The sequence below is a fragment of the Mytilus edulis genome, chromosome 5 (assembly GCF_963676685.1).
Source record: "Mytilus edulis chromosome 5, xbMytEdul2.2, whole genome shotgun sequence".
Classification (NCBI taxonomy): domain Eukaryota; kingdom Metazoa; phylum Mollusca; class Bivalvia; order Mytilida; family Mytilidae; genus Mytilus; species Mytilus edulis.
In genome coordinates this window covers 33447010-33475000 of record NC_092348.1, presented here as the reverse complement: position 1 = coordinate 33475000, position 27991 = coordinate 33447010, and the positions used below count along the sequence as shown (strand labels likewise).

Sequence of the window (27991 nt, the reverse complement as noted above, 5' to 3'; positions counted from 1 at the left end):
CAGTATTACGATACAATTTAAAAAAAAATAGGAGGAATCTAATCGAACTTTTGAGTATACTAACGACATTTTCTTTAAACATTTTGTTTTAGTTACTAACCTCACACAAGTGTATCTGATGCCAAAAACTAGATACCAATATTTGCTGTGAAGTTTGTTAAAATTTGGAATTTTCTTCATTATATAATGTCAAATATTTTTTTTAAGCAACTGACTCTGATAACAATGGTGGTGGATATAGCAACAATTATAAGAAGACTTACTCGCATGGATATTACGGAGGAGGTATTTATTATAAGTTACTCATAGTTTATTCATATTTTAAAGTATACGTATATATAATGTAAGTAAAATAATTAATAAAGAACTGTATGACCAACATCTGGATTGTGAACTTTTAAATATAAAAATAGTTTAACGTGTTCATACATAATTACCTCAGCTGAAGAAAATCAAATGTAATAATTATGTTTATTATTTTCACGTTTGCACTTTTCAGATAAAAGTACAAGACTTCCTGTTGACCTAAAAAAAAAACAATAAACTAGAATATGTGTAAAGCAAATTGTTGTTCTTTGACATATTATCGCCCAATTTTTGGACTTTGACTTTGAACTCGTGTACTCTTCAATGAAAGAATTTCCAGAAATGCACAATTTTCCAGTTGAAATGTTTTCCACATACAGACTATATTGTAATTTGTATCGTACGATATTTTGACTTATAAGTATAAATGTACCTCTTGTATCTTTCTCCTGTCTTTTTATAATATGTATTGCCACCCACTGTTGTTAACCCTTTGCCTACATTTTATCTATCTACATAAAATTATCGAATGGAATAAAAAGAACGTATTTGTATTTAACGCTTTCTGCTAAATCTGAGATCACCCCAAGATTTTGGTATAGTTCGTGTTGATTAGTCTTTAGTTTCTATGTTAGGTTTTGTGTACTATTATTTGTCTGTTTGTCTTTTTCTTTTTTAGCCATGGCGATGTCAGTTTGTTTTTTATCTATGAGTTTGAATTTCATTCTGGTATCATTCGCCCATGTTTTATTGAATACTGCATGACTGTGTAACCTGCATACGTAGATATGATTGTTTTATTATGTTGTTTGTTTGATTTGTATAATTTCAGACATTTATTGTTTGTATTTTAAGCTACTAAACCTAATTATAATGGTGGATATAGCGACAATTACGGGAAGAGTTACTCATACGGAGGAGGTAGGTATTGACGGGTTTTCTTATTTCATTTCATACCTTAAAATTATACTGGTATATTTGTTTCTGGCATTCATTAGAATGATGTATTCTAAACTAGAGGTCCGTCATTTAAAGAATTTGTATTTATATAAGGAGAGTATTACCGACATCTGGATTGTGTTCATTTTAGATTTCAACGTGTTCAAACACCATTACATGTACATCATGTACATAGGCAGCAGAAAATATGTTTATGTCAATATGTGAGAGGGAAATGGGGGGAAGTGTACCATTTTCAAAGAAAATAATGCATATTCTTTATTGTTTAACAACAACACAAACTATAATGCAGACGTCTTTAGTAATCTATGTTGTGTTTTGTGCTCTATTATTTGTCTGTTTGTCTGTTTGTCTTTTTTAATTTAGCCTGCCGATGTCAGTTTATTCTCCACTTATACGTATAAATGTCCCTCTAGTATTTTTTGCCTCTCTTAAAAATGTATTTCCATCTTTTGCCCAAAACCTTCATTACATCTTTCTTAACAGTTCGAAATGAATAAAAAGAACTATGAAATCTACACTTTCTGCGCTTATGATATATCGAAATGCCTATCGTGCAGTACCCAATCAAAGAGAAAGTTGTATCGTCGGTCTTGTGTTCTTGATTATTTTTGTCACCTGTTTTGTTGCAGCGCCAATTGTAGAGTAATATCGTCACATCTTCTATCAATTACAATGCAGGGTTTAAATTGAAGTATGTGTGTGTGTGTTTTTCAGTTCAGTCATCCTGCGGTGTATGTTGTATTTTACACCTTGTGTTCGTCCATAAAAGAATGTGTATTGACAACATTACTTTGATAACCTCTCCAAAATTCATCTACGTTCACTTTCTACCTAGTCAATGGCCTATACTGAGCTTGGTGTACTAACACTTATTGAAGACTGCATCAGTAACCTGTTGACATATCTGTGTTTTCTCATGTTATTTTGTGTTTGATTTCTTTGTCCTGGATGTTCTCCACGTTACACATATGCTTTCTTATATGATGTCAAACGTTTTATGTTTGATTTTTAAGCAACTTACCCTAGTAACAATGGTGGAAATAGCGACAATTACGGAAAAAGTTACTCACATGGAGGAGGTAGGTATTATCTGTTATTAATGTTTTATCTCATATTTCAAAATACTTTCTTAAACTAATGTAAATCCTTTTATCACTAGGTAACTGGACAATGCGATGCTTTCAAAGAATCTGTAATGAATTAGCATTAAGATTTTTATGATAATAGTCATTAACCGATAAAAGAAGGACGAAAGATACCAGAGGGACAGTCAAACTCATGAATAGAAAATAAACTGACAACGCCATGGCTAAATATGAAAAAACAAAATGACAAAAAATAGTACACATGACACAACATATAAAATTACAGAATAAGCAACCGTGCTCCGGAAGGGTACGCAGATCCTGCTCCACAAGTGGCACCCGTTTCTCATGTTATAACAAATTCGGTAGGTCACATTCATGAAGGGGGAGGGGATTGCAGTTACGACGTAAGAAACATAACCGATATCATCTGTGAAACGGTTATTCCATAACGATCAACCATCTCATGATAAACTCGATTAACTACTCGTAATTATAAACAAACAAATGAACGGTAATTATACATTATCAAAGGAATGATAAAAGGACCAACCTTCACCAAATGCTTTAATGATGAAGTTATCTACTAAATTAGTCAATGTTAGAACCAACTATATATGAAAGAAATAACAATTAATTTTAAACAAATCGATACATCTATAATTACTGTAACAGATAAATCATATGGAATGTCCATGTTACTGTATGAAAAGAATGTCTTTTTAAGTTAAATGATGTGTTCGCTGAACTAAAGAACTGATATTGGTTTAACTTTTCATTTGACACACGTCTAAATGTATTATGCTTACTAGTATATGGAAATACATATTAACATTCAAAGTATCATAGTTATAATGTCCGTTTATTCTATTTTAGTGAACACCAATATGAATCCTGCACCGATGCCTAACAGGACACCAACAAGCTATCCTAAGTATTTAAATCAGAGGACTAAATTGAGAAATCTGATATCTAGATATGGTTACGGATATAACAATCAACCCAAACCAAGTCATAATCACTACGTTTATCCTGGTCAATATAAGAAGTAAAGACTCATAATGGGAGGTGATGGACACGCTTATTCTTGAGTGTGAAATCAGTAGTTATTAAAAAAAATCTTCTTGACTTTACATATCTTATTTTTTGTTTCACACGAAGAATTATTTACTGATGCAGTACATGGAAATTGAATTGCATACGAATTTCAAATAAATCATGTTTTAGTTGTTTTGGTACGATCCAGGAAACGTAATATCAATAAAATTAACGTATAACCGATATATCAATTATAAATATCTAATGAGAAATTTTGAGGGAGAGTCAAACTCATAATATACTTATCTTATTTTTAAAACCGACAAGGTGAAAGTAAAAGTAATTGTATTTGGAAGATAAAAATATGTTGATGTTTGTCCAAAGTAGTACGTACATTGTAATCCTAAAATTCACAATATTCAAATGTAGTAGGATTGCCAAAGAGACAGGTCCACCTATCGGACGACAAATGTCTTGAAAATTAATTCATCAAAAAAGATAAACATATTTGTTATGTTTAGTTGCAGCAGTATTCAAGATACTCCACACATTACTACAAATTAAGTACAAGCGTTCAACACTGCTCATGTCCTTGTTTGTTTGGTAATAAAATTGAGAATGGAAAATGGGAATGTGTCAAAAGTACCAGGCTTAAAGTTAAATATGCCAGACATGCGTTTCGTCTACATTAGACTCCTCAGTGAAGCCCAAATCAAAGTAGTTAGAAAGCTTAACATAAAGTTGAAGAGCATTGATTACCCACAATCCCAAAAAGTGGTGCCAAATACTGCCAAGGTAATCAAGGTCTTGGCTTTTGCAAACATTTTAATTTATAAAAATTACGACATTATTGATGTTCATGTCAACATCAAATTCGAAATGCCGACTACATTGCATTTGCATTGGCTGTTGATAGCCTCGGGAACGAAAAAGACAACAACCCGACCAAAAAGCAGAAAACAACCGAAGGCAATCAATGGGTCACTGTGATTACGTACAATATATTCGAAAAATTGCTTGAAATACAATAAGAAATTCTTTCTTTAATATGTTCCTCGTAAATAATACACCTGTGTCAAGTTACGCATGATAGTAAAAGCAAGAAATGGACTCAGTATATAATTATATCAACTAGGAGAAATACATACTTCATTTAAACGCCGCCTTACAGAAATGGAGTTGATGAAAAAAATATTGTATGAGTTTAATTCTCGCACGGCATTAAATGTTATTATGGTAATAATGCAGACCATATTATATCCATTGTATCCTTTGTTTCAATTAACTAATTTGTTTGAAGACAGACCTATCATTCTGCCTATAACTAAATATTTCTTAAAAATTCCTTCAGTAGTTTTTATTTTATTATCATCTTAATATGGGTAAAAGTTTATGAACCAGGGGTATGTCAAAGAACGTCTCGTCCTTTTTCTAAAAAAGTTCATCGGAAGGTACAAATTAAGACCTTGTTGATAAATATTCCGTATCAACTTCACAAATAATACACGAGGTCTTGATGTATATAGTCTGTGTACTGATGTTATTTATCATCTTAACAACGTGTTTTATAGTTCTTTCATTTGTCTTTGTTCTATTATTAATATTACTTTTACTGTTGAATGGTTTTATGTGATATCCGCTTGACGTGGCTTGGTACTTATACATCTCGTCAATGTGTTTGTATTTTCTTTCATTTTTTGGTGGCGTGTTTTGTATATGCGACTTTTTGTATTTCTTTGGTTCTTATAGCGTGACTCGAGATCTGTACTTTAAAAGATCCCGTCAGTATGATATTGTTCTAGTTTATGTCATAATACGTTGAACCATAAACGTCAAAATCATTCAATCGCGTAGTGGAATTAACTATTTGTGGATTCTTATAAATTCTATATATATAACTTTTGGACTATTTTCAATCTCGGTCTATTTCTGAAATTTATTCTTACATACTTTTGATTTTTTAACCCTATATATGCTAACATTGCCTATGTAAATTTTAAGATTGTTTGTATATAGATATAGGAAGATGTTATGTGAGTGCCAATGAGACAACTCTCCATCCAAATAACAATTTAAAAAAAAGTTAACCATTATAGGTCAATGTACGGCCTTCAACACGGAGACTTGGCTCACACAGAACAACAAGCTATACATACAATGATATGTTACATATTTGTTTTTCGTTCATTTTTTGTACATAAATTAAGCTGTATTTGTCATTTCAGGAACTTTTATAGATGACTATGTGGTATGGCGTTGCTCATTTTTGAAGGCCGTACGGTGCCCTAAAGTTGCTAATTTCTGTGTCATTTTGTCTCTTGTGGAGAGTTGTCTCATTGGCAATAATAACACATCTTCCTTTTTATAAGCAGGGTACAAAGAGAGGCGAAAGATACAAGAGTGTTATTGAAACTCTTAACAAGAAAATAAACTGACAACGCCAGGGCTCAAAAAGAAAAAAAATTAGAGAAACAATAGAACATAAAACACAACATACATGTAGATAACTAAAGACTGAATAACACGAACCCCAACAAAAACTGTAAGGTGGTCTCAAGTGTTCCAGAAGGGAGAGCAGACCCTGCTCCACATGTTGCACCCCACGTGTTGTTTATGTTAGAACAAACCCGGATATAAGTTTTATTCGGTAGGTCACAGTCAGGAAAAGGGGACGAAATTGTAGTTACGACATTAGGAACAATATAGTTAAGAAAGTTGGATCATTTTGACAGACATATTTCATTGTCTGATTTGTTTCAAGCAGAAACCCTTCGTTAACTCGTATCAAGCCAACCAGGTTAGCTTACAATCATGACGCCACGAGTCTTACATATAGAGCTTTTCATGCTTTTCACTTTAGACAACGTCTCTTTTTTTTAATTAAGTGCCACAAATATGACATCATCCAAACAATTCAAGTGTTTCAACGAAATGTTCTCCCATTTTATTACTATCCAATTTTGAAATCAATACAACCAAATACAAATCAATACAACCTGAAATACAAATCAATACAACAAAATACAATTCAGTACAGCCAAATACAAATCAGTACAACCAAATACAAATCAATACAACCAAATACAAATCAATACAGCCAAATACAAATCAATACAGCCAAATACAAATCAATACAACCAAATACAAATCAGTACAGCCAAATACAAATCAGTACAACCAAATACAAATCAATACAACCAAATACAAATCAATACAACCAAATACAAGTCAGTACAGTCAAATACAAATCAATACAGCCAAATACAAATCAGTACAACCAAATACAAATCAATACAACCAAATACAAATCAATACAGCCAAATACAAATCAATACAACCAAATACAAATCAATACAGCCAAATACAAATCAATACAACCACATACAAATCAGTACAACCAAATACAATTCAATACAGCCAAATACAAATCAATACAGCCAAATACAAATCAATACAACCAAATACAAATCAATACAGCCAATTACAAATCAATACAACCAAATACAAATCAGTACAACTAAATACAAATCAATACAACCAAATACAAATCAATACAACCAAATACAAATCAAATCAATACAGCCAAATACAAATCAATACAGCCAAATACAAATCAATACAACCAAATACAAATCAATACAACCAAATACAAATCAATACAGCCAAATACAAATCAATACAACCAAATACAAATCAATACAGCCAAATACAAATCAATACAACCAAATACAAATCAATACAGCCAAATTCAAATCAATACAACCAAATACAAATCAATACAACCAAATACAAATCAGTACAACCAAATACAAATCAATACAGCCAAATACAAATCAATACAACAAAATACAAATCAGTACAGCCAAATACAAATCAGTACAACCAAATACAAATCAATACAACCAAATACAAATCAATACAACCAAATACAAATCAGTACAACCAAATACAAATCAATACATCCAAATACAAATCAATACAACCAAATACAAATAAATACAACCAAATACAAATAAATACAACCAAATACAAATCAGTACAACCAAATACAAATCAATACAACCAAATACAAATCAGTACAACCAAATACAAATCAGTACAACCAAATACAAATCAATACAGCCAAATACAAATCAATGCAACCAAATACAAATAAATACAACCAAATACAAATTCAAATCAAAATAAATCTCTGGATATGCCTTGTGTGCCGCTGAAAAAATCTAAAAAAATGTTTTTACTTTTTTGTTGAAGAACTTTTTTAATTCAATTTTGAAGTATGCCTGGGGTAAAACCATTGAATTCCAAACAACAAACCCAACAAACGAGTCTAATCTTACGTATGTATCTTTCCCAGAAAAACGTAATTAAAAACAATATATCCCATGGACAACAGTATCAGCATCGTACGTATGCCCAAATAACTCAGTGATCTAAACGTTTCGAACCCTGAATGAAAAAAAAACTGTTTCTTTCGAAAGGTTTTATTTTAGGGCCATTATACCAGAAATCAAAAAGCACTTTGCCTTAACTTTCCCTTTAAAATTCATATAATTTTTTTAAAGTTTAATCGTGGGTTAACCCTATCTGACAGTTTCAAATGCAAGTGAATGTGAAATGTATACTAACCGGGTAGCAGAAGACTATATGCAAATCCTTGCTAAGACGGACACAGATGACCATGATGGGTTTGTATGTGTATTATCTTGATTGAAGTAATCTTTGTATAGTACTCAAAGTGTATTTAAAATCGACCCACTTTATTTGAACTTTGATGGATATTTGTCTCATTTGCAATCATACCACATCTTCTTATTTTTATAATACATCAAGTTATTCATGATGTGACAGTTGTGCATGTTCCTTTTCTTTTTTTTAAGCCACCGGGATGCTGTTCTTGGAAAACTCCATTCTAGAAATAAAGAATAGGATTCAGATGCACAATTTTATATTATTCATTAAGTGGTTTTTTTTTATTTGTCAAAGACACTATTAACCAAATGAAGTGATTGTCGCTACTATTTTCTCCACATATTACTATATACGGGAAGTCCCGGTCCAGGTTTAACAGGTGTAAATAGTCTTCAACACTATTCACTACGGTAGTGATCCATTATTTATAGTGGTTATTGGGTGCGACTTTTTACCCCAATATACCCCAACATACCCCAATATACCTCAAAAAACAGTTTCAACATTCTCATTCGGTCTGAAAATAAAATATGAAATTGATATACAGAATTTTCAGAAATGTGAATGTTATAAAATGTTATTATATCAGAAAGGGTATTAAACTCAATATAAAAAGATAAGCAGGTAGTATACATTGTACATGTTGATCTGTAATACCCGGAAATGTCAAGGTATGTCACTACCTATATAGCTATACAGAATGTACCATGTCAAAGAAATTCATAAAGCATGACCATTTATGATTTAAGTGGGGTATTTTATATGGGCTACAGTATTTAGTGGACAAGCAGTATTTTTAAATTAATTTATAATAATACGTAGTAAAAACACAATTATTTTGATAGCCAAAATGTTTCCATCAAATAGTACATATCCTCATTGGTAAACGGACAGAAAGTCACTGGACATAAAGTTCCAAATTTGATAGGACGAAAAGTAATCAGACAAAAAGTCACAAATAATGTGTTGACAATAATTATTGTTCGAATATAATAAGAGAAAAAAGATCTTGAATTTTTTTAGTATACGGATATGGATATAGTAAACTGCACATTGCTAGATAGAAAGGAATATTGATGCCAACTTAAAAAACGTGAATAATGTTATACAAATAGACAGGAAATACGATACAAACATTTCAAAACATCAAATAAACAAAATTTGAATCTGCTAACCGAGTCACTGAGTCCCTGAGGTAATATTCAATTGTGACTTTTTTTGCGTGACTTTTTGTCCCTGACTTTTTGTCCTGTGACTTTATGTCCTACGTTTCATGATTCATTGAACATGAATGACCACCTAGGATATACATCATAATCCTGTGACACGAGTGTAATATCTTGAATACCTTGTCAAATTGCACATCACAGAGTTAAAAAAATACAATTAGCAGTATACGGCGTCAACTTATTCAACATTTTGAAGTCTAAGGATAACTAAACCTAACAGAATTTAAAACAAGACACTTTATTAACGTCTTTATAGTATACAAGAACATAAAATGCAATAATTGCAATTCTGATAAAAAGAAACATACTGTACAATAGCGGTATGGACTTTGCTCGTTGTTGAAGGCCGTACGGTCATGTATAGTTGTTAGTTTCTGTGTCATTTGGTCTCTTGTGTAGAGTGGTCGCATTGGCAATCCTATCGTACCTTCTTTTTTTTATTTATACGAACAGCAACAGCAACAACCAGAACAGATATTACATAGCAATTATATCATAATGTATCAGTAGCAGGTAAACACTATTATAATGAGACCACAGTAAATTGCTTTTTCGTTTAAAACATTGAAATATTTGTATATAGCTGTAAACCACATACTGATAGCATGCATGTACTTAGTTAAGTTTTGTTTGATTTTCTGCTGTAATATATATCGAAATGAAATATTTTTTTTGGAGTACGAATATTTTTTTACATATAGATAGATAGTGACGCTAACCTCATTTAGTGTGTCTCTATAGAATGAGGATACATTCTGTTCTTTGATAGGAAACCCGACAAGCACACTGTTTTAATTAGAACTAATTATTTAAAGAGTATGTAAATTTATATGAAAAAAATTTGGAAAAAACGATTCTCTCTCAAATCTTTTAAGTGGAGTCCCCTTGATATCTTTTAACTTTCTCCTCATTTTTAACGGAGCATCAAAAGCATTTTCCTCTAACAATTGTGTCACGCAGGTTGTTGATATCTTACATTATAGCTATATACCTTTGTAATAGAAAAACGCGAATTCGTATAGAAAATTTGGTTTTAGAAAAAAATTATCAAAATCATTCGAAAAAAAATACCATTTTTTTTTATAACAGTCACTATTTATTCATCCCTTACCATATCGATCTCTCCTACTTATGACGTAGTCGTCATAGAACAGAAATATAAAGAATTCAAGTTTCGTTTTCCGATTTTAGAAACTATTTTAAAGCATTCTGAATATTAATAAAGTAGATGTGAAATATTCAATTAAACAGCAATCAGGATATATGGGTCATTTTCAAAAAATGTCGAATTTTGAAATTGAAAAAAATATTAAAAGTTACTTATTCAAACAACCCTCTACATAAACAAATCAAAACAAACAGTACTTTAAGAACAACATATTAAAAGATGCAATCTTAATGATGTCATACAAGAAAATGTTGAAACATTTTTTGATCGGTGGTACATTATTTTGTCTATACTGTTACCATTTTCAAAAGAAATTTTGGGTTATTAAGAAAAGGTTTAGATAAAATGTTAAGCTTGTTTTAAGTAGACAATTAGATGGGTTTCAAGAGAATAAACTTCTATATATATTCATTCTGTAATATGATAGATTATTTGCCAATTTTCCAGGTTGTACTGAAAAATGCCTCTAAAAATTGGTTTTCAAAGGTTGTAAAAATTACCACCAGTAATGCAAGTCTAAGATAGCAATTTATATTGTTCGGCATTTTTTCACCCTTTCAAATAAACCCAACATCAAGTAAATCCCTCATAAGTTAGTTTACTTTTCTCTATATTTCATTGGTAACAGGAACGTACGTTTCTGATATATTACTATATAAAAGTCTATCCTGTTACCTTTTTGTCTATCCTGTTACCGATATCAGTATTGCACCTGCGAATGCTTAATTGGTAAAATTAAGACGTTATAACCTTAAGATGACTTCAAAAAACGAAATATTTCATTCGTTTTGCACCTATATGTTAAGATAAAAAAAATAACGACGTTTTTGTCTACAATTGTCTATCCTGTTACTGTAACCATAGTAACCATAGTAACAGGATAGACAAATTTCTTCGTTTTTGATTGCTGTTGTGAAATAACTACTCCTTTTGGTGAAGTGATTACGTTTTTCTATTGTGAATTTGGTTTCCAACACGTTATTGCACTTTTTACAAGTACACTGTTGGTGTATTTTATCAAAATTGGTGGTAACAGCATAGACATGAAAAAAAGTACGCTATATTTTTTTCACTAAATGTCTTGAAATTTCTTTTCTCTACACTGTTGTTCAAGAAACGAGGCGTTTTAAATGTAAAGATTACTTTGTACTTTTGAGATCAACACTGACTGATTCAATATTCATAGGGAGAATAATTTAACGGCTGATTTAAGTAGCGGTAACAGGAAAGACATGAACCTCCTGTACGCAGATTCGATTTAGTTTGTAGATAATATGTTACATACAATGATATAGAAGCTACGATTTTTCGTTAAAGTAATATTTAACGTTCTTAAAAAGTCCCTTTTGCAGATATCAAGCCGATCAGAAAATCGCAAAAAAATCATTTGAAATGTGATTTTCTGACACTGTACGCAGACAAATACCCCCAAAATGGGTCTTAAATGCAGTTTAATCTTATCAAAATAGATGTAAGGTGTGTTTATTATTAATGTTCTGAATCACAAATCTGACAAGCTTTCATTTAAACCATTACAACTGAAATTTCCATTAGAAATAAAAAAGTTAGCATGGGTGTACTGAAAATTCAACATTTTTTGAAAACGACCCATATAACAGATTTTCAACATTTTTAATCATGATAAATTTAAACTAGCAGCCAAGATATTTAATAAAATTGTATTATCTTAATTAAAGGTTTTAAAGTGACGATTTTTTTCTGCTTAATACTTTTGATATGTTCGTAAATAAAAAAAAAACAACTTTGCCTTAGTAATTTCAAGTTTTTATAGTGTATTGTTCGCCATGATAGATACAAATTTTATTGTCATATAATAGTGGTATTTTTAATATTGCCTATACGAGAGAGGTTTGGCTTGCCATAAAACAGGTTCAACCCACCATTCTTACATTGAGTAGATTCACAATATTACTTCGCCATTCCATGATTCACTGTAACTCCTGTTACCAGTAAATTTCATTAACTTCTTTGACGAAAATAAAACCCAACACCTTTCTCTGACATGGATTTTTCTTTACCTTTACGAGCTAAAAAGTTGCCATAGAGCAATTATTCATATTGACCATGTTGTATATGTCCGTGTTAAAAGCTATATGTACATGTAGGACAAATAATGATGTTGAATGAAATAAAATTCTATAATGGGTGCCGTAGGAGGACCACTAGAATTTTGAGCAAGAATTCAGTCTTGGCATGTAACAGATTGAAATCTCGGTGCTATGATATTTCATGTATATTTTCAATACAGGGAGGATTACCCCGGCATCCTTTGCCAACCCCCCAACCCCCTAAAAAAAACCTTCTATGAGACTTCGGACTTCATGTTTTGAATTTAGTTCAACTTTCCATATTCGGTGTTTATTCTGAGTCAAGTGCCTATGCATATGTAAACCGGCATAGTTGTCTTTTCTTATAAAATGATTAACGATTGTTGCCTTTCCGATACATGAAAATATTGGTTAGAAATAGATATAGGAAGATGTGGTGTGAGTGCCAATGAGACAACTCTCCATACAAATAACAATTTAAAAAGTAAACTATTATAGGTTAAAGTACGGCCTTCAACACGGAGCCTTGGCTCACACCGAACAACAAGCTATAAAGGGCCCCAAAATTACTAGTGTAAAACCATTCAAACGGGAAAACCAACGGTCTAATCTATATAAACAAAACGAGAAACGAGAAACACGTATATATTACATAAACAAACGACAACTACTGTACATCAGATTCCTGACTTAGGACAGGTGAAAGCAAGGTTTTAATTTTACTTGGATTGGAAAGCTTATTTCGAAGGTTGAAAATGGAGAGCGTAAAAAAGGGGGGATGTTCCACTGGGAATACTTTTATTTCATAAACGCTACATTTGAAAGGTTTATATTTTTTTTATTTAATCTTTAACTACTAATGGATTTCGTAGGAGGTCCATCGGAGTTTTGAGCAAGGATTTCTTGGCGTGACAAAAAATATGTTGGTCAACTTGAGAAACGTGAACACACAAATCTGAACCACATTGAATTTCTGCTGAACAATGTCCTCACTGAGTGAAAGATACATACATTTTATCAACATAAAAAGAAAACTTTCAATGTTAAACATATAAGGATTATTACTTATAAAAGTATTTGATATTTTCAAGGATTTGTATAGAAAATACTATACAAAATTAATCCTTGATATTTTTTTTTCAAAATTTAAGAAAAAAAAATCGAGTTTCATTTAAAAAAAAAATACATCATATCTTACTCTAAAGAGAAAGCAAAACATAAAATGCGTTTTCAATCTCCACATTGTAAGGGAGAAAACAAAAAGAAATTGCAAAAATTAACCGGTATATATTTAGGTTCGTTCGTTCTGGTTTTTAGTGAAACCTTCGTCAATACATGAATAAAGAATGTTTTAAAAGCCACTAAATGCAAAAAAAAGGTAAATAGTTGTGTTAATTTGTATCAATCTGCATGTTATATCATTCCTTATCATTGAAATTGTATAGAAACGTTTTATTGGAGTATATTTGGGTATATTGGGGTAAAAAGTCATTTTGTGATCGTAAGCGGCTGACAAGTTTCAAAGAAAAAAGTGATTTAAAACTAAATATATTTAAAAAATAAAGTTTTATTGGTGTTAAAATAACATGGAAATGCCTAAAATGATAGTATTATTCAATAATATTATGTTGAAACTGTTTTTTGGTGTATGTTGGGGTATATTGGGGTAAAAAGTCACGCCGCTATTTATAGAAGAAAATGCATACAATGAACTGAACTGAATAGCGTTATATGTGATAACATATGATACCGATTTCAAATTGAAAAAAAAAAAAAACTTTTATTTATGTCCTTTCTTGTGATATGTTTAACTTGATGTTTAAAATGTTATTGGATGTTCCAATTAAAGCGTTTTAATGACAGCGATCACCGGATATTCAGCGCGAGCCTGTTAATTTACTCAGCAACATGACAGCCAGATACGACAGAGCAATTACAGTTTTTTCGCCGGATGGCCACTTATTTCAAGTTGAATATGCACAAGAAGCCGTCAAGAAAGGCTCCATGGCTGTACAAAAATATTTTAATCTTCATATTTAGGCTAAGTCAAATTGTTTTAGTCCTTCGAAACAGTAGACTTTCTAATTTTTTGCATTGTCATCTTCCATTCTGCATGCACTGTATCAAATTGAAACCCAATGATAGGTTAGAACTAGAATAAGCAAAAGACAAACCAGTTTTTCAAAACAATGAACATTATCATATCTGAAAAATAGTCTAATTAATTTAGATTGTTAAAACTTCAATATGAACATTATCATATCTGAAAAATAGTCTAATTAATTTAGATTGTTAAAACTTCAATAGATTGGAAATAAATGAAAATGTACAAAATTTTTCAGTTGCAAATTTAGATCGTTCAATTATAGGTGTAATAAGGGTCTCACTAATTAGCCACCTTTTTAGCGACAATAAATACAGTGGTGTCCCTGGTGTCCGCACGGACGGTTATATCACGCATTAGCTGATTTCTTCATATCAGCACAATAACACAATTAAAATAGTTTTTGTTGTTGTTTTAGCCTTTCAAAGGGATAAAAAAAAGGATGAAATTGATAAGTTGAAGAATTAATATTAATATTAAACTGCAATCCTGTGAAATACTGTAATTGGCCAATTTCCATTAAAAAAAATTACATCATCAGATCAAATTGGGTCTCACAAAATAGTGACAAGAAGAAAAATTTAGCAGCAAGAAAACTTTAAAAAAAAACATTAAAATAAATATGTTAACCCTTTCGCCGATGAGTCCCGGTTTACCGGGATTCACGCTTCAGACAGCTGACGATGAGTCCCGTTTTACCGGGATCGGAATACATCTTTTATGTTTCCCGCTCAAAACAGTGCAAACATGAGTTATCTTTCTTTGATGAATACCCGGATGAAAGTGTAAACATGGCGCTTCCGTTTGTTGAAAACCGTGTCAAAATCAGACGAAATTTACGGAATTTACGAGAATTTGAATATGGAAGAATTGAAGCCAAACTTGTATACTTATTTGACGTAAAATGTCGTTTTATGTACAAAACACTTGGAATGGACATCGTTCAGTTTGAGGAATTTGGACAGCCTCATAAAAATTTTCAAAATTTTGCAGTTTTGGGATTAAAAATTACGATTTGGGGTTTTAGAGCAGAATTTTGAGAATTTCACCCAGATAATGCCGAAAATTTGAAAATTTGAATATTTTATGAAGAAAAAATTATCAAAACATGAACAAAACTGTGAACATCATGAACATGGTGTTAGTGAATGAAATAAATACACAAATAACTACAAACAAGTTTTTATTGACATTTATTATGAAGATCTCCCACTTGAGTAATAGTAGCCAGGGAAGCCATCGTCTCAGAGTAGCTTCTGTCTGGGCAGCAATCGGTGAAAGGGTTAAAAAAATATGTAGGGACATTTTTATTTTAATATACTGTGCATGCTGTAGGGGCAGTAATAAAGTGATTTTCCTTCTTCTTTTTTTTTTAATTACATGTATATTGATCATTCCATAGATATAGAAATTAAACATTGGTGAAGAAGAAAGGGATTGTATATTTTTTAATATGAGGCAGGCAGTACCTGTGAAAAGGGCTGAAGTCCGTATGAATAATTTTTGTTAATTCAAAATGGTATAAAAAGACACTGAAATACTGTAACGTTTCCGATTTTGGTTCTTCATGTTGTTAGGGATTTTAGTTGTGACGTTATTTATGTTATGACGTCATATTGAATGTAAACAAAGAAACACTATCATCCGGTTATGTTTTTCATATCAAAGAATTATTCAAAATGAAATTAGTATTGTGTTCCTTCTTATATTTTACTAGACTGATAAATATATATTTTACTCAAAGTCTCCTGACAACGAGACTGGAAAAAGGAGGTAGTTTCTGTGCAAATGGGGGAATTTTAAAGTCTGAAAGTTAACAATTTTGAGTTCATCATTCATGTTTGTCATTGTTCATTAGTAGAATGAATTTTCCTGATTTAAAAAAAAATTATTTTTCTACCATAATAGGGGACTTCGTCCCCATATTAGATAAAATACATTTAAGATCATGTATGTTCTGTATTCTGCAAAGTCAAAATAAATGAGTCATGATTACAATAAGTCTCAATGGTTTGCCTGTGGTCTGAACAATTAATTTCTCAGTTTCAAAAAAGAATGTTTGTCAGAATTCATATTGATGACAGTTTGCATATATTATCATCAGCAATATTTTGTTTGTTTATAGATTTTTTTTATTATTTATATATGATCAATGTTAAAAGTGCTCGAACTGCTAGTTTAATGTATTTATATTAATTTAATTGTTAGGTTGGTGTTAGAGGTAAAAACATTGTTGTCCTTGGGGTAGAGAAGAAAGCGGTAGCCAAACTACAAGAAGACAGAACTGTCAGGAAAATAGCATTATTGGATGATCATGTTGCTTTAGCTTTTGCAGGTTAGCTTAAAATGTGTTGCTTGTTTAACACTTTTTACAACAGTACACACATGACCTGTAATTCAGTGGTTGTCTTTTGTTTATGTGTTGCATGTTTGTTTTTCTTTCATTTTTTTATAAAAATAAGGCAGTTGGTTTTCTCGTTTGAATTGTTTTACATTGTCATTTCATGGCATTTTATAGCTGACTATGCGACTTTGCTCATTGTTGAAGGCCCTACAGTGATCTATAGTTGTTAATTTTTGTGTCGTTTTGGTCTCTTGTGGAGAGTTGTCTCATTGGCAATCATACCACATCTTCTTTTTTATGTATGACAAAAATACTTGTAAATCAGACATGGTGTTTCATAACATAATCTAAAATTACTCTTGTTAAAATGGTTTAATACTAGTAATTCAAATGTGTTTCATATGTCTCTGTTTGGGAAAATTGTACTGAATAGTAAAACTTGTACAAATATACATGTACATGTACATTCAACTGTCAAAAGGACTTCTTGCTATGTTGAAGACCCATTGATGACCTTGGTTTTTTTCCCTGATTTTGTTGGGTTGTTATACATTATTGAACATAAACAAGATACATGTACATGTACATGGAATTGCATAAGTAATACATGTAATAAAAATGAGGTGGACAAGATTAACTGCTGTCCATCATATTTTCTTTTTTGTAGTATATTGTCCAAAGCAAAATAACATTAAAGAAACTTTCTTATAGAAGAGAGCTCGAGGCAAAAGACAAGAAAGGATATATTTTCATGTAAACATGTCAGTCAAAAACAAACTCACAATGACAAAAAAAATAATTACCAATCGACATTCAAAAATACACAAAACACAACATAGAAAACTAATAAGAACACACACACCCTCAAAATCTGAAGTTTAAAAAATAGCTATAGTTACATACATGTATTCCCACCACATTCATTATCAAGTTGTTTTTAAAAAAACTAATTAGGCGAGTCCCTAATTTTTCAATAAAAAAATATATATACTAAAGTCATGAAAGTGGATGCACAACAAGGAAAAGGACACTGGTTTGTTAAATAGTAACTCATCATATACATATATGTAATATTTGGTTTTATTTTATGAAATTCTTTTACCTGTGTGATTTTGTCAGTCATTTTGGGGAATTTTTAAAGTCGGTTCTGTTTGGTAACTTTTTGAATTTACACTGAAGTTTGAACCAAATATGGATTTATCATGATCACCCCTTCTGATTTTGTGTAGTTTTTGGTTAACTCATATATTTGTGAAAATTTGAAACCGATTGAAAACAAATATCAACATTTGTCATCTTAATACACATTGATTTATTTTACCATTGTTGATAATAGGTTTGACAGCTGATGCTAGAATTCTGATAAACCGAGGACGTATTGAATGTCAGAGCCATAAGTTGACGGTAGAGGATCCTGTTACATTAGAGTATATTACCAGACATATAGCACAATTAAAACAGGTAAATCAACATATACCGTGGACACATTTAGCACTTATTAAATAACTTTCTTGGAAGTAGAGAGGGGTAGTATAGATATAAAAGAATTCAAAAAGAAAATAGAATGTGTAAATTTTGTAATATTTATAAGGTTAAATATGAAACCTAATTTTTTTTAAGAAGTGAAATTATTAACTCTTTACGAAAACAGCTTGAGAAAGACCAGGAAGTGCATTACGTAATGAATAACACAAGAGTTTCATACTGGTTGATGTTTTGTTTTTGTCAAAGCAAAGAACGGTAAATTAAATATTAAGTCTTCAGTTTGGCTTTCCTGAGTCCTGACAGGAATGAAAGAGCTGAATTCAGCCATTTTCTGTACCTGAAAGAATTTGAAAGTACTAAGAAAAAGGCTTTAGTTGAACTTCACTGATCTAAAATGACTTTACACAAGTTTTTTGTCCCACCTAGCTATATATATATATATATATACATGTAGGGGCATTATGTTTTTTTGTTCGGTCTGTGCGTCCATCTGTTCGTCTGTCTGTCCCGCTTCAGGTTCAAGTTCTTGGGTCAAGGTAGATTTGATGAAGTTAAATTCCAATCAACTTAAAACTTACTAGTACACATGTTCCTTATGATATGATATTTTCCTAATTTTAATGCCAAAGTAGAGTTTTAACTCCAATTTCACGGTCTACTGAATATTGGAAATGAAAGTGCAAGTGAGGCATCCATATACCATGTATACTTTGGAAACATTCTTGTTCTATTAAATTTTTGGGTATGACATCATAAATATGTTTATATATACATTTTAAAATATTATGAACTTTCAGAAATATACACAGAGTAATGGACGACGACCATTTGGTTTGTCAGCATTGATTATAGGTTTTGATTTTGATGGAACACCAAGATTATATCAGACAGACCCCTCAGGAACATACCATGAATGGAAAGTAGGTATTGTGTATCAAAGGAATATATTGTGTATGATTTGGTTGTTTAAAATGTAAAATGAATAAGCACTTAGGCCAAATAAAAATATATGTGTGGTTCCAGTAACCCTACGTATACCGTCCCTACTTTTTCGGCTTAAAAATAGCCTACCCTAAAGATTTTTTTCGTCATTTTTCATTAAGCCTAAAGTCAGAATGTTGCTCCCGTAGACTCAATGTAAAGAAAAAACATAAAATAAAATAAAACCCTACCTACATTTTTTTTATACCTACCCTAATTTTTTTTCAGATGTAACTGGAACCACACATACTTTTTTATTTGGCCTTAGTTCTTTTAAGGCCAGTTACAACTGTCTTCATATCTTTGTTTGGCATTCAACAATTACTGAATTAGAAAAAAAATAATCCCATGGCCATAGACTATATACGTATTAGAAACAATCACATGTATGCATCTTTTGCTACTCACTTACCATATGATACATGGATTTTAAATAAACTCATCATTTATACTTTTAATTATATTTTTTGTCCAGTTCTTAAATATACTCCAATCGTGGAATGAAAACAAAATGCAAATAAATTCAGTATGTACATACTATTATTTGAAGTTTACGGGTATATGCACTTTTATTTTTGGATTTCGTATAAATGACCATGCATGTTCTCAATTCATGATATATTGGTGTTTGATAAAATCACTTTCTCAAGTTAGTCATTTTAGAAAGTGAAATTGAAATGTTAACCTTGTATCACAATAAACAAAAAAATGTTGTCCCCTTCATAGACACTACAGTTTCATTTGTTTTTTAGTTCAATACGAAATATTTAGAATTACCTTTACATGCGAACTTTCAGTAAGATGTAGTAATTATATTGGTTTTACTCCCCCCTGCCATGTAAAGCCCTTATGGGAAGTCTAGGTTATTATTATTGTAGCGTTTACTTCCTTAACTTTGTGTGGAAAAGTATTTCTTATAAGCTTTTTCAAATGTTTTTGTTGGTTTATTTTTTGGTCTAACACTAAAGTTAACTTGCAAGCAGCTGATTTCTATTAACTTCTTTTGAAAGCAGTGTGTTATATAAACTTTTGTCCAGTAGTAACACATGTTGGCATGAATGTTCTGAAGGCATACATTGATGTAACAGTTCTCGATCGTAATGATGTTGAGAAAATATCGAAAATGTTGTTAGTTTTTAAACAATAGTGTTATAGCTCTCAAAATAACATGGCATTCTTCCTGGAGTGTCGATATGATTTTTTCATACTGTTTATTCAGAAATTATTGCGTGCATTTATTATTGCCATTTTTGAAAACAGAACAAAAATTTGAGATTAATTATCACAATTTCTGGAAAATATGCATACAGTTATGTGCATTAGATTCCAGAATGCTAGGTTCTTATTATTGCGATTCTCACACAATCCCATTATTTATTCACATTAATGAAATCCTCACAATAATTTCTGAATTTACAGTAATTAAGTAAGTCCACTTTTTATTGTTGAAATACTTATTTATTTTAGGCTAATGCAATCGGAAGAAGTGCTAAGACTGTTCGTGAATTTTTAGAGAAACATTACACAGAGGAAGTAGCAGCTAATGACAAGGAATGCATCAAACTTGCACTGAAGGCTCTGTTAGAGGTGGTGCAATCTGGTGGAAAGAATGTAGAATTAGCTATAATGAGAGAAAAACAACCTTTAAAGGTAAACCAGGAAACTAAATGATTTATTTTTTCTCCTGGGTTTTGTTGATTAAGAAAAACATATTGATGAAAATGAAGGTTTTTTTGGTTTTAATAGTAGAAGTTGAAATAAGAGGGAAATATTTATCAATTTTTTTTAAAGGTTCATTGTATAACATGATAAAATAACAGAATAGTTCTATCTTGTTATTCCATCCAAAATTGTGCAATAAACTCTTTACTTTGTGAATTATTTGTATTTTATTTTACTGAATAGCAAATGAAATGGACCTGTTTTCATGCTAAATTTCAAAGAACTCTAGCTTTCTCTTTCACACAATGTATAAAGTTGGACAACTCATTGCTTTGTGGACAAAGAAAGCAAATTTATGTAGTAAATTAAAAAAATCTCTGAATTCTTCAGTTCTCAATAAAGCAAATTTTTTAAATTTAACCCAAACAAATTGAAGAGAAAAAAATATAGCCTGCTGGGAGTCTCAAAAGAAAGGGTAGAAATTTATTGTCTTTTGTATCCTAGTCTCACTTTATCCCAACATATTGTAGAAAGTGTTGATTACTTGCTTTTTCCGATTTTTAGCTCACCTGGCCCGAAGGGCCAAGTGAGCTTTTCCCATCACTTTGCGTCCGGCGTCCGTCGTCGTTAACTTTTACAAAAATCTTCTCCTCTGAAACTACTGGGCCAAATTACACCAAACTTGGCCACAATCATCATTGGGGTAACTAGTTTAAAAAATGTGTGGCGTGACCCGGCCAACCAACCAAGATGGCCGCCATGGCTAAAAATAGAACATAGGGGTAAAATGCAGTTTTTTGGTTATAACTCAAAAACCAAAGCATTTAGAGCAAATCTGACATGGGGTAAAATTGTTTATCAGGTCAAGATCTATCTGCCCTGAAATTTTCAGATGAATCGGACAACCCGTTGTTGGGTTGCTGCCCCTGAATTGATAATTTTAAGGAAATTTTGCTGTTTTTGGTTATTATCTTGAATATTATTATAGATAGAGATAAACTGTAAACAGCAATAATGTTCAGCAAAGTAAGATCTACAAATAAGTCGACATGACCAAAATGGTCAGTTGACCACTTTAGGAGTTATTGCCCTTTTTAGTCCATTTTTAACCATTTTTCGTAAATCTTAGTTATCTTTTACAAAAATCTTCTCCTCTGAAACTACTGGGACAAATTAATCCAAACTTGGCCACAATCATCATTGGAGTATCTAGTTTAAAAAATGTGTGGCGTGACCCGGCCAACCAACCAAGATGGCCGCCATGGCTAAAAATAGAACATAGGGGTAAAATGCAGTTTTTGGCTTATAACTCAAAAACCAAAGCATTTAGAGCAAATCTGTCATGGAGTAAAATTGTTCATCAGGTCAAGATCTATCTGCCCTGAAAATTTCAGATGAATCGGACAACCCGTTGTTGGGTTGCTGCCCCTGAATTGATAATTTTAAGGAAATTTTGCTGTTTTTGGTTATTATCTTGAACAGGGTTTTAGCTAGGATTTTGAGGGCTTTAGTCACTTTTGCGCGATAAAAATCAGCCTTATTTTTTTTATAAAGCAAGGGATCTAGGATGTTTATCAAACTAGCTATACATACATATATGTCCAAGTCCTTTAAGGACTAGTCTAGGATCTTTGAAGACTTTAGGATTGCTTATGTAGGCAGTTATTGGCAATATTGAATGAATTGACTGATGTGATGCTAAGATATGAAGATAAGAATAGGGATCTGGTAATAAGATCAAAACTTCACTTCAGTTATTTTCAGGGCACACCCCTTAATTATCAACAAAAGTTGGGTGCCTCTATTTTTTAACCACTGTACAAATGAACTTGTAACGACTTTTTCACTTCACAATCATTTATATCCTTGAAAATACGTTTTAATATCTATTTGGAATCAATTTCTTTAATATTGGATAGAAGAATCTGCATCTATACTTAATGTGACGATTCTTATGACTGTAGACTGTAGATCACGTTTACTTTCAATTTTTAAACAAAATGAAATGAAAACGGGAAGTGACAATTGAATAATAATTTCAGAACAAAACCGGATTCATTTTCGAACTTTAACGCATGCGCAATGCATAGAACAGGAAGCACCTGTTTGCAAGTGAAAATATTTACGTTTTTGATAAAGTTCATTCTTTTTAATCGAAGTTGTCGAAAGTTTTTAATGAATATTTATATAAAGTATGACGAAAATACGTTGAACTGACGAAACTACGACAAGCAAACTGCAAATTATGATCGTAAGGGAAATATTGAAAATAAAATAAAGTTGAAATGTCCGGGAAGTTTATCAATTTTGTTCAAATGACGAAAATACAACTGAACTGTGAGAAATGATTAAAATGAAAAGCTGACTGACTGATTTAACTTAAATAGATTATTATGATGATCATTTATGAGGTTTTATAATGATAATTAAGGGATTAGTGACCCATCTGATTGGCGATAGGCGGATTACTTGTCATCACAACTTTTAACACCTTTGGTAAACGTTAATTACCTGAGGGTCATAAACTTGTCAGAAACATAAAGACAGGTAGAATTCAAGTAATTTGATGTGTAAATATTTTTACACTTTCCAAATTTAAGTGACGAAATTGATATGAAATTTTTCGTCATTTCTAAAACCTTTTCGTAAAATACGAAAGTGACGAGCGCTAGCTAAATCACTGATCTTGAATATTATTATAGATAGAGATAAACTGTAAACAGCAATAATGTACAGCAAAGTAAGAACTAAAAATAAGTCACTATGACCAAAATAGTCAATTGACCCCCTAAGGAGTTATTGCCCTTCATAGTCAATTTTTAACAATTTTCTTAAAATTTGAAGATTTTCAATAACATTTTCCACAGAAAGTACTGTTATAGGTAGAGATAATTGTAAGCAGCAAGAATGATTAGTAAAGTAAGATCTACAAACACATCACCATCACCAAAACACAATTTTGTCATGAATCCATCTGTGTCCATTGTTTAATATTCACATAGACCAAGGTGAGCGACACAGGCTCTTTAGAGCCTCTAGTTTCATTTTAACATCTCCAGTGTCCATACTGCTGAGATTATTTTCATGAAATTTGTGTAAACCTTTTTTTCAATTTGAACATTACCTCACGAAACAAAACTCTCAAAATATATTTATTTGTGTAACTTAGTTATATTTTTAGTTAAAGAAAGATAAACATTTAAGTAACTACTAATAATTTAATTTTGGATGTAACACGTCTTCTGATTGGCTGACATTATTTTGTTATCAGACCATAGACATAATTTAGTCATGTGACCGTGACGTCATCAACGTTCTTTCAAGGTTTTCTACGGTTTAAAATGGAATTTAGAATTAAATTATAAGAAATGTCTGTAATATTTTTTCTGTCTATTCGAAATAACATAAAAAATGTGGTGCACACTGTTAAATAACCCACTACGCGCGTTATTCAGTGTGCACCAAATTTTTTATGTTATTTCTTCATAGACAGAAAAAAATTACAGTCATTCCTTAAATAAATGAACATCATGGTTAATTAGAAGTACTGTAGATTATTATTCGTTAATCATGAATTCAAATGTTCAAGTTCAAGGCATATCTTATTTTTTATAGGGTTGTATGCAGACTTCAGCAAAACCATGAAATTAAATACTGTGGATTCATTTATTTTTTGTGGGTACTAATTTTCATGGATGAAGGAAAACTTCCATGTTTGTGGATATTTAATTTCTTGATTTTGCCGAAGAGTGCATACAAGCCTTTAGGAATTTGTAATTGGTTAAACCTTTAATTTTGGGTTTCACACATACCCACGAAATCCATAAAAATTGGTATGCAACACAGCATCAAGCAGATGGCCTTGTTGACTTTAAATATGATTACTTATAGATCTTTAGACCTAAAATAAATAGATTTATGAATTCTTTTTATTTGGATCATGTAAAATAAATATCTGAACATTGGCGGATACATGTAGTTGTGTCATTGGCAATCATACCACATCTCCTTATTTTATAGTCATAATTTTGATACATTATTCAGTCTGCATCTAGACCTAATATGTCCAGATAAGTCAGGAAATGAGATTCAAGTTATATTGAACAATTTGAGTTATCTCTCTTTGTACAGACTCTTTTTTTTTTTTTCTCCCATAAGTATATAATTCCTAAAATAAAGTTTTTATATTTGTTCATTTGATTTTTTGGGAGGGGAGGTGGAAGGGGTCCTATGTTCTTACATTGTTTATTTCATCAATCAAATAATAGTCAAATCTGTATGATTTTGGTATGTGAAAGCTTTCAGATGCAGTAAAACTTTTATCAAAATACTATTTCTCAATACAATCATCAATTCATTCAGACCACATGTACAAGGTATGGACATAATATTTTAACAGTTGTCAAGTGAAGGCTCTTTAACCTAGCAAGACAGAATATAGATGCTGGGAAATTTGGTTTACGAAAAGCATTAATGCAATCCTTCATTTCATGTTGGGTCTTTACTTCTCCCTCGAATTCTAAGATGTGGTGACCCCTGAGTAGAAACAACCACATGGTATGGCAATTAGTATATAAATGGCAAAATGAATGTAACTTATTCATCCATTAGATACATTCTTGTTTACAACTATTCTCTTTCTTCATTAAATAAATGACCTTTTAATTGTCTTTTTAAAGTTATAACTTATAATTTGATTTTCATTTCAGATGTTAGAATTAGATGAAATAGAAAAATACATTGCTGAAATTGAAAAAGAAAAGGAAGAAGAAGCAGAAAAGAAGAAACAAAAGAAATAATAATAGTGCTATTAATCTGACTTATCATATTACAGGAGTTGTTCTCATTGTCATTGTTATCATAATAAAGTAATGATTTCCTTTTGTGTGTTGTGCTCTTCAAGGTCTCACTATTTAGGACATTGAAATTGCATGTTACAATAAAATCAGACAATTCTAACACATTTTGATTACTGCATGACGTATAATTATTGAACACTGAAGCAGATTAAGTGATAAACTTCCATTTTGTGGGCTTCTCATGAACAATTTAATTGATTCTTCTCTCATTTCTAAAGTTTTAAAGAAAGGTTGTAATTTTTTTTAAGGAAATGGAGAACGAAGTAAATTCATTGATGATAAACCTTGATGTTTTAATTATGGATTTACAGGATTAATTGATATATCACTGAACAATATTGTTTTCCTATTAGCCTTTACATACAGGATTTCAATTGTGTCTTGAAATATATGAAAAAGCTTTGATCTTTGCATTGTTCATCATTCTAGGTCTGGAAATGCTTAGTCAAATTTTGTCAACACATCATAGGAAGTGCATTTTTTATCTTCTTCAATTTTTAATGGGGAAGGATTTGTCTTGCCATGATGCCATCTGAGAGACAAAGTTTAGGTCGAATGTTTCCTATGAGTGTTTTTGATGTTGGTAAATTGTTAAATTTTGTTATTAGGTAAATTAAAAGGGAACCACCATAATTGTATGATCATTTCCATGTGGATTATTTGGCCATTTACCCTCAATCTTGGTCTGTTTAATTTGAAACTTGTGATCAGGTCAGTTGAAGTTAAAGTGATGATATTTTGGTAGGCAGGTGTTTTATTATATCTTATTTCAACTGCTATTGAATGGCTTGTAGCTATCAATCATGGTTCATTGACTTTGAAACTTTCACATAGTTTACATGTTAAATTGGGGTTTTTTTTGGTATACATTATACATGTATTATGGAAATTGCACACAGGTGAGATACATATTTGTGTTCACATTTCATTTAGGTCTCTTGGTTTTGCTGCTCATTGATGAATATAAAAAAGAAGATGTGGTATGATTGCTAATGAGACAACTCTACACAAGAGAACAAAATGACACAGAAATTAACAACTATAGGTCTCCGTACGGCCTTCAACAATGAACAAAGCCCATACTGCATAGTTGGCTATAAAAGGCCCCAAAATGACAATGTAAAACAATTGAAACAAAAAACTTAAGATTACTACAGTCATACAGCAATCAGTATCAAGATTATTAGAGATGTTTTGTATACATAAATGAGATGGCACCCCAATGTCACAGTCTTCAGCAAAAGACAGTTGTGTACAATGTTTCAAGATCAAACTTGTCCAGCGAATTAATAAAAGTTGAGGGAAAACTTAGAAGAATAAAAAATGAAATTTGTCAAAGGCTATGCATTTTTCCAAATGATTTGAAAAGGTGGCATAATTTTCACTGTTCTGAAGTTTTGGCCTTTTACAAATGGAAAAGTTGTTGATTTTTTATTGCCTTACTCTAACTTAAGCTTGCCTCAACCAAATATAATGAAACTTTTTACACAATCCTTATTACCATAAAACTCCGATCAAGTATGAATCTGGGTTACATCACTTATATCATTACTGAGTTATATATTAATGTTAATGTCTCTTTGTACATTATATGCAAGCCATCATCCTTGTCCTATACATATTCCCCAATTATTTTTGGAAAAGGTTAAACATACAAACCTATCAAAGATTTGTCTTTTGTTAAACATTTGAAATGTTTACATAAATAAGGACATGTAAATGATTTCCAATTGGACAACTACCAAACAAACATTAAGGTTCAAAGAAAGTGGATATAAGTAAAGGTTGTTTACCATCAGCCACAAAAGACAAATCGGAACCCAATGGATTGTAAAGAAATCCACAGATAAAAAAAGGTAGAAAATCATTATTCCTGAACAGTCAAAAATTAATAATGGATCTAAGACACCTTAACATAAAATTGTCCTTATTTTGATATAGAGCTGATAGACTTTTCTACCATTTTGATAAACATTTGCACTGTAAAAAATCTTATTGGGATAGAG

The 27991-nt window shown here is 31.2% G+C and overlaps 1 protein-coding gene across 1 annotated transcript; it reads left to right on the top strand.

Moving 5' to 3' along the window:
* Window positions 1–14401: 14401 nt before the first annotated feature.
* On the top strand, window positions 14402–26007 carry LOC139523497 (proteasome subunit alpha type-7). Its single transcript, XM_071317557.1, has 6 exons — window positions 14402–14560; window positions 16863–16989; window positions 18335–18459; window positions 19281–19403; window positions 20932–21114; window positions 25836–26007. Exons 1-6 carry the CDS (start codon window positions 14459–14461, stop codon window positions 25923–25925), a joined length of 750 nt encoding a protein of 249 aa, XP_071173658.1. The 5' UTR covers window positions 14402–14458; the 3' UTR covers window positions 25926–26007.
* The last annotated feature ends 1984 nt before the right edge of the window (window positions 26008–27991 follow it).

Excerpts from the sequence above, each read along its gene's own strand:
- LOC139523497 (XM_071317557.1), top strand. The coding sequence starts at position 14,459 with ATGACAGCCAGATACGACAGAGCAATTACAGTTTTTTCGCCGGATGGC. Across the intron at positions 14,561-16,862 it reads TCAAGAAAGGCTCCATGGCT|GTTGGTGTTAGAGGTAAAAA; the intron begins GTACAAAAATAT and ends TTTAATTGTTAG. Across the intron at positions 18,460-19,280 it reads ATATAGCACAATTAAAACAG|AAATATACACAGAGTAATGG; the intron begins GTAAATCAACAT and ends ATGAACTTTCAG.